Raw genomic sequence first — 8239 nt, 5'->3', positions numbered from 1 at the left:
GACATGAGTTTGGGTAGACTCTAGGAGTTGGTGATGGACAGGGAGGCCTGGTGTGCTGCAGGTCATAAGTCGGAAGAGTCGGACATGACTGAGCGACTGAACTGAACTGAACTGAAATGCATTGCACCTTCAAGTCCATAGAGCCTTAAAATGCCCCTTTAACCAGAAGATTCCTCTAGCATATGAAGAGATTCTACATGGCATTTATGTCCTGTGGTTAAGATGATTCAGCAGCAGGGATGCTTGAGTGAAGAGTTTGGGAGGTGGAGGCTGTTGCTTCTAGTTCTCCTCCAGGCTATGTCGGATCCCATAGCCAAAGTATATGGCAAATCCTAGTAGGGAAATGAGATGATGAGAAGGGAAAGTAGGTACTCTCCTTACTGATACACAGTCGTGTACAGGCTCGTGTGCATGCTCAGTCCCTCAGTCGTGACTGACTCTTTTGTGACCCCATGGACCATAGCCCTCCAGGCTCCTCTGTCCATGAGATTCTCCAATGAAGCGTACTGGAGTGGGTTGCTATTTCCTCCTCCAGGGGATCCTCCTGACCCAGGGATCGAGCCCATGTCTCTTACATTTCCTGCATTGGCAGGTGGATTTTTTACCACTGAGACACCAGGGAACCCCACACTTGCTCACTAGGTCTCCTATGAGGGTATCTGACACAGAATAGGGGAGTGATGTTAGGAAGAGGATGGGGATCAGTCAACTGAGAGATCTCTTAATCCCAGAAAACCACTTACCAAAGGCATTCCAGATACTGAATTGGATCCAGGCCCCAGAAGTCATCTGCATCATCAGATAAACATTCAGAAATATGCTCACCAGTGGGAGGACAGGCAGAGCAGGGACCTGTGGGCAGAGTCAGTTCATCCCTGAACACAGCCCAGATGTTGGAAAAGGAGCCTGCAACCCACATGTGGGCAGGAAGACTCCAGTCCTATTGAAGCTGTGTGTTCAGTGCCTACTGAAACTGGGTATGTGAAGCACTGAATGTGGATCAGGGAAGGGTCCATTGATTTGAGCAATTTCCTATCTTCCCATGTTCAGTAAAGGGTGTTTAGACCTCAAAACAGATAGACTTCATTCACTCAAGGTGGATAGTTGGGCACAAAAGGTCACCTACTTTTAAAAAATTAATTAACTAATTAATTTGGCTGTGTCAGAACTGAGTTGTGGCCCAAAGGCTTCTCTAGTTGTGGGTCATGGGCTTATTTGCCCTGCAGCATATTGGGTATTTTGTTCCCCCACAAGGAATCCAACCTACATCCCCTGCATGGCTAGGTATATTTTTAACCACTGGACCACCAGGGAAGTCCCTCACCTACCCTGAATGGAAGAGGAGAGGGGCTCTGGCGCTGCCTCCAGATGATGATCGTGACCCCAATGATGAGCAGCAGCAGCAGCACAGCCACTGTTTTGAGCACGGGGTCTCCAGAGAACAACTGGCTGGGCCACTGGGCCAGGATCAGGCTCAGGATGATCAGCAGGAGAACTGCAAGGGTCAAGGTGGAGGAGAACAGGCTGGACCCAGAAGACAAAGATATCAGGACCTCGGGCCACACCCCTCCCCAGGCTGCCCACATCAGGAAGGGGCATAATTTTTCTACTACTTTGTAACTGAAAAAGACACATATTTCCAGCCTGTCCTGTCAATTTCAGAATACCACCAAAGAGAAGTCCCATTGCTCACCAAGCAGGAAGGCACATCCATAGACAATCTGGCCAGATTTCCGGGTGGGGATGGTGCTGGTAGGGAACCACAGACTCTTCAGAATGTTTGAGTTTCCTGCTTCAGATACAAGCTCTGAAATGTTTTCTTCAACTTTAAGTTTCATCTCAATTTCCTCCTCTGTTTTCTCCTTGCTGAACTTCTGATCCGGCTGGTACCTGAGTGAGAGGATATTAAGGCAATATTAACAACAGGCCATATACTCATCCATCATCAGAGAGTTTAATCCAACTCTTTCCCGACTTCAGCAGAGCAGGACATAAAGCTAGAAGAATCTTAGGTCCCCTTGAGTCCACGACCCCCAGCCAAGGTGTAGCGGAATCTCACCTGAGGGCAAGCACAGAGAGAGCCACCAGGGAGTAAGCAAGCAGGGTCCCGATTGATAGGAGGTCCACCAGATCGCTGAACTTGAAGAGTAACGCCATGACCGCTAGGATGAGGGCACAGACAAGGTGGGGAAGGGAGTGAGAAACAGCTGGAAATATCAAAGGTAAGGAAATGATCAAACAAGGGATGGGTTTTGTTTATTCACCTGCAAGGTTTCCAGAAGACATGATGGCCATGACAGGGGTGCCTGTGTGGGCATGGATCTGGGCAAGTCCCCGAAAAAGGAGTCCGTCCTCTGCCATCACGTATATCACCTGAGGCATGGGGAACATATCACCTAGGAGACTGGAAAGGAAAATGGAAATGTAGATAAGGACATGGAGAGACAGGAAGGGAGGACCAGGGCTTCCATGATGTAGTCTACATGGTGCCAGGTGTCCTTCCTTCTCGTCTCTAAATCCGAAGGGCTGGGATACCAGAGCATCTGACAGTCAGTGGGGGGAAAGCCATGATACTGACCTGGATGTAAGAGCACAGAGGGTGCCAACAGCCACAACATATCTGGCAGGGCCCCACCCAACAAGGAGGAAAGCCTCTGGCAAGGGGTTCTCAGGATGAATCTGGTAGTAGGGCACCATGAGGGTGAGTGCTGCTGAGACACCAAAGCACACCAAAAAGCAGATGAAGATCGTGATCATGGTGCTCACGGGGATGGACCGCTGAGGATTTAGGGCTTCTTCCCCTGCAGGATGCGTAGATGTACTAGGTTAGGAAAACACAGGGAGCGAAAGCACAATATCCCCTTTCCTCTTGCACCATCAAAAGCAGCTTATCCTTCTTCCGACCCCTGTGCCCAAGGGCAGCCTAATCTGTGGCCAAACCTCTGATGAGAAGCACAGTGACTATATTACCTTTAGTGACAATGGCATCAAAACCAATAAACATGTAGAAACACATAGCTGCTCCCTGGAGAATCCCATCAAAACCAAAAGGTGCAAACCCTCCGGAACCCAGAGGGCCCAACCTATGGTGAGAGAAGGAATGAGGAAGAACATGGGTGAGGTGAGTTCAGCCATCTCTACTGGACTCTTCCCTTCATACCCCAAGTGCTGGACTCCAGGACCCCCATCACTGAGATCCATCAGCCCAGGTCTCTTTGGTGGTGGTTTACTCATTTAGTCATGACTGACTCTTTCGACCCCATGGGCTGTAGCCTGCCAGGCTCCTCTGTCCATGGGATTATCCAGGTAAGAATGCTGGAGTGGGTTGCCACACTCTAGTCCCCACCAGATTTCCAGGCTTGCACCCACTTTCACACAAGTGTCGCTATGGACAAGAGAACCCTCCTAACCTAGAGGTGCCAATGGATCCAGATGTGTTCAATGTGTAGTCCTGTTCCGTGAGCTTCCAGTTGTGCAGGTCTCCCTTAACGAAACCAGAGATGATGACGAAGCTGAGAACCAAAACGTTGATGCCTGTGAACACTCTGTACAGCAGGGTTGACTCAGGAGCTCCCAGAACCAGTAGTCCTGTGGGAAAGATGGAATATGAGACATCCAGAATAACCAAATCCCTAGAGACAGAAAGCAGACCAGTGGCTACAGTGTCAGGAGGGCTGATGGTGGTGGATAGATAGACAGTGACTGCTCAGTGGGTGCAGGGTTTCCTTTGGTTGTGATGCAACTGTTCAGAACTAGATAGGGGTGATGGTTATACAACACCCAACACTGTGAAGGTACGAAGTCCCACTAAATACACTTTAAGGTAGCTTGTTTCTTACTGCGGCAGTCATCTCACAGTAGACATGTCTATCAAATCATCATGTGGTACACTTTAAACTTATACAATGTTGGATGTCAGTTAACTAATTTGGGAGAAATAATTAAATGGTTAATTTTATGCTATGTAAATTTTCTCTCAATTAAAAAAAAAGTGTGGTCTCAGTACAGAGGAAGAAACTTGTCAGTCTAAGTAAATACTTCTCAGCTGGGAGTGGTTTTGTTCCCCAAGGGACTGTTGGCAACATCTGGAGACATTCTCTTTTTTTTGTTTTGGGTTCATTTTTTGGCCATGCCATGGTTTGTAGGATCTCCATTTCCTTGCCACGGATGAACCCGGGCCTTGACAGTGAAAACCCAGAATCCTAACCACTAAACCACCAGATACACAAATGACACCACCCTTACAACAGAGGGTGAAGAGGAACTGAAGAGCCTCTTGATGAAAGTCAAAGAGGAGAGTGAAAAGGCTGGCTTAAAACTCAACATTCAAAAAACTAAGATCATGGCATCTGGTCCCATCACTTCATGGGAAATAGATGGGGAAACAGTGGAAAGAGTGTCAGACTTTATTCTTTTGGGCTCCAAAATCACTGCAGATGGTGACTGCAGCCATGAAATTAAAAGATGCTTACTCCTTGGAAGGAAAGTTATGACCAACCTAGATAGCATATTCAAAAGCAGAGACATTACTTTGCCAACAAAGGCCCATCTAGTCTAAGCTATGGTTTTTCCAGTAGTCATGTATGGATGTGAGAGTTGGACTATAAAGAAAGCTGAGCACTCAAGAATTGCTGCTTTTGACCTGCTGTGTTGGAGAAGACTCTAGAGAGTCCCTTGGACTGCAAGGAGATCCAATCAGTCCATCCTAAAGGAAATTAGTCCTAAATATTCACTGGAAGGACTGATGCTGAAGCTGAAACTCCAATATTTTGGTCACATGATGCAAAGAACTGACTCACTGGAAAAGACCCTGATGCTTGGAAAGATTGAAAGCAGGAGGAGAAGGGGATGACAGAGGATGAGATGGTTGGATGGCATGACTGACTCAATAGACATGAGTTTGACCATGCTCCGGGAGTTGGTGATGGACAGGGAAGCCTGGCGTTCTGCACTCCATGGGGTTGCAAAGAGTTGGACATGACTGAGAAACTGATCTGAGGTGAAGCCACCAAGAAACTCCCTGGAGACATTCTGATTGTCACAGTTTGGGGTCAGTAGATATGTCACCCATATCTACTGAACATAGTTCATAGATGCTACACATGCAACAATGATTAAATTAAGAAAACCCTGCAGTCACAGGTTAGCCCCCACACCCAGGCTGTTCCAGCCTAGAAGATCAGTAATGCCAAGGGTGGGCAATAACGGTCTATGTCTTGCCTTCCTGTCTCTCATACCACAGACCATTCTTCCCAGCTCTAATCCCCTACCATGCTGCTACCCCAAGCCTTCGACACCCCTTTTCCCCCTCCACACCCACCCTTCCCGTCCTATCATGAAAATCCCCAGCTTACCAGTGAGAAGCAGCAACACGGCCAGTGCAACAAAATCTGGGTACGTGGCCAGGAAGTAGGGCATATATGGAGAGAATGTTCCCTCTAACGCCTGAGAGATGTGGTTCCCAATCAGGCTGTCGAAGGTGTGGCTCCAGGCCCTGGCCACACTTGCAACGGCTGCAGCAGCAGCAGAAGGAACATTTGTTAACAAACCTAAATTGAAGCCCTCATGTGCCATAGGATATATTTTGGGGGAAAATTACAAAATACTGATGCTGAGCAGGGCTCTGTGGGACTCTGGGCACAGAGGCCTTTTTGTCCCCCATTTCTTGTAGGCAAAACTCCAGCCTCCATGACCTTCCCTGAGTTCCAAAGGACAGATTCAAAGAGTTGCTAATCAAGGCAGGGAGGCCAAGAAACCATCTGAGGCAAGATTAAAGGGAACATGGAAGCTCATCAATATTAGGTGGTTTGTTGGTTGCTTTCCTGATGGTCCAGTGGTTAAGAATCTGCCTTGCAATGAAGGGACTCATGTTCGATTCCTGGTCAGGGAACTAAGATCCCATGTGGCACAGAGCAACTAAACGCAAGCATCACAACTAGAGTCCATGCCCCACAGTGAAAGATCCTGTGTGCTGTAGCTAAGACCTGACACAGTCAAATAAATAAATATTCAAGAAAAGAAAGAAAGAAGGAAAAGCTTCAAAAAAAAAATTAGGAGACCTGACCACCTGAGACTCTGCACATACCGTGAGCTTGTCAGGATAGCTCTGACCAGGAGCCCTGACTATATAGTCTCTCCCTATTCCACGGGAAGTGGGGACACTGTTATTAAGGCACTATCCTACTGTGTTCCCCCTTTGCTTGGCAAAGAAATAAAGCCATTCTCTCCTTCTCCTTCATGACTCTCTCTGTATTTCTGTTTGGTGTTGGTGCACAGAGAGCCAAGATTTTGCATCAATACCTACTCTCAAAGAGTTCTTCATGAGGTGGGGGGAGTAGGTACAAATGATCACCAAATAGGTCAACTATTAACACATTAGCAGGTGATCAATGTTACGTAAGAAAACAGTGAAGTGGGAACAGGAAAGATGCGAGACGAGGGTTGAAATCTTAAATCAAGTGGTAAAGGGAAATCCCATGAATGCAACAACTGAGCAGAGATGTCAATATAGTGAGGGGAGGAGCCTGTGGGACACCCCTCCCTCTCACCCACTCCCAACAGTTCCCTTTCCTCTGGGTTCTTGGTCCATCATTTAAGGAAGCAGGAGAAAGCTGAGTAGAATGAAGTTGTGGAGTTTTCCTGACACTATTACCCTCCTCCTCCTCCAATAAAGTGAAAGCCCTTTCACAAAGTGCTCGCGAATGCCTGAAGACCCAATCCTGACTCCCAATTTCTGATCTCAAGCCCCACACCTTTTCCACCCATCATCTCACCAATCACATAAGCTAGTATGAGGTTCCAACCAGTGACAAAAGCCCACAGTTCTCCCACACTGATGTAGCTGTAGAGATGCGCAGAACCGGTCCATGAGACCCATGTACCAAACTCGGCATAGCAGAGCCCGGACAACACAGAAGACAGGGCGGCCATCAAGAAGGAGATGACAATCGCTGGTCCAGCAATGAACATGGCCACTTCTCCCACCAGGATGTACACGCCGGCCCCCAGGGTGCTGGCCACACCCAAGACCACCAGGTCAAGGGTGTTCAGGTGACGGGCCTTGGGACTCTCAGACCCCTCAGTGGGCTTCAACTGTCGCCTTCGAATCAGCTTCTGACCAAAGTGGTGAACATCCTGACATCGCATCCTAGACAGAGTTGAGGAAGTAAGATCTGCTGAGAAAACAAGACACAAAGCCATCAAGAATGTTATCCACCCTTGGTCCTGGGAGTTTCACAGATGAACAGCATGATGGGGACCAGGTGGTCAAAGGACAATTGGCCAAGTTCTCCATCTGTGCGCTTTGGTTTCTTAAACATAAAGAAGGCTCTTAATATGATTCGAAGTTACTAGAAAGTTTGCTTAAAGAGAAGTGAAGGTGAGCAGATTATGTCTCCCCCAAATGTCCCACTTTGGCACGCAGGTTGCTTTGAGCTACAGTCAATTAAGACCCAACAGACTCAGGAGTAGTTCTTTGTCTCTCCTTTAACTGCTTAAATAATGTAGATTAGGAGACTTATGCCAGGAAGAGAGTCATTTACCAGGGATAGCTTTTTATCTCAGAAAGACTTACCTGTTTGGAGCAGCAAATGTTTGCTTCCCAAGCACTAGCTCTTCCCATCCTCCTATGGGTTGTCTTCCTCCCTTTTGACGCCTCAGATCCTTAACCCCTTCTCCTTAGCTTGGTGGGGGGAAGGGCATATAAGCCTCAAATGCCTGTCTTTGAGCCTCTGAGTTTTCATGGAGCTCCAATACATAACAAATTAAACTTGTTAATCTAACTTATGACAATTTAATTATTAGACCAGTCAAAGCACCTGATAAAGGAAAGTTTTCTGCTCCTACAGAAGCAAAGGCTTCCAGCAAAGTGCCAGGCACAGAGTAGCTGCTTAGTTGGTATGAGTTGAGTGGATAAGAATGCTGACTTTTGAATAGAAATCTGTCGGTTGGTTCAAATTTCACTCTGCTACATATTAGCTTATCTGATTCTGCACAAGCTACATACCACTGTTTGTCTTCCTGTACTCAATCTCTGGGTCAGGAAGTTCCCCAGGAGAAGGGAATGAAAACCCACTCCAGTAGAGTTGCCTGGAGAATTCCATAGGCAGAAGAGGAAGTGTCCATGGGGTCATAAAGAGTTGGACAATACTGAGAGACAGGATGGGAAAGACTAGAGAACACTTCAAGAAAATTAGAGATACCAAGGAAATATTTCATGCAAAGATGGGCACAATAAAGG

At 47.3% G+C, this 8239-nt stretch overlaps 1 protein-coding gene across 1 annotated transcript; it reads right to left on the bottom strand.

The window, feature by feature from the left end:
* Positions 1–217: 217 nt before the first annotated feature.
* On the bottom strand, positions 218–7161 carry LOC147354559 (cationic amino acid transporter 3-like). The gene is given in 12 exon segments (XM_086355147.1): positions 218–282; positions 285–332; positions 744–852; positions 1329–1495; positions 1694–1890; positions 2060–2162; positions 2265–2404; positions 2579–2801; positions 2971–3083; positions 3411–3588; positions 5355–5513; positions 6774–7161. Coding segments are annotated over 12 exon segments (1875 nt in total). The 5' UTR covers positions 7147–7161.
* Between the last annotated feature and the right edge of the window lie 1078 nt (positions 7162–8239).

This window comes from Bos grunniens, chromosome 18, assembly GCF_055505025.1.
Source record: "Bos grunniens cultivar Pamir isolate PY7600 chromosome 18, Bosgru_T2T1.0, whole genome shotgun sequence".
Classification (NCBI taxonomy): domain Eukaryota; kingdom Metazoa; phylum Chordata; class Mammalia; order Artiodactyla; family Bovidae; genus Bos; species Bos grunniens.
The sequence above is the reverse complement of the archived record's forward strand: the minus strand, read 5'-3'. Positions and strand labels throughout refer to the sequence as shown.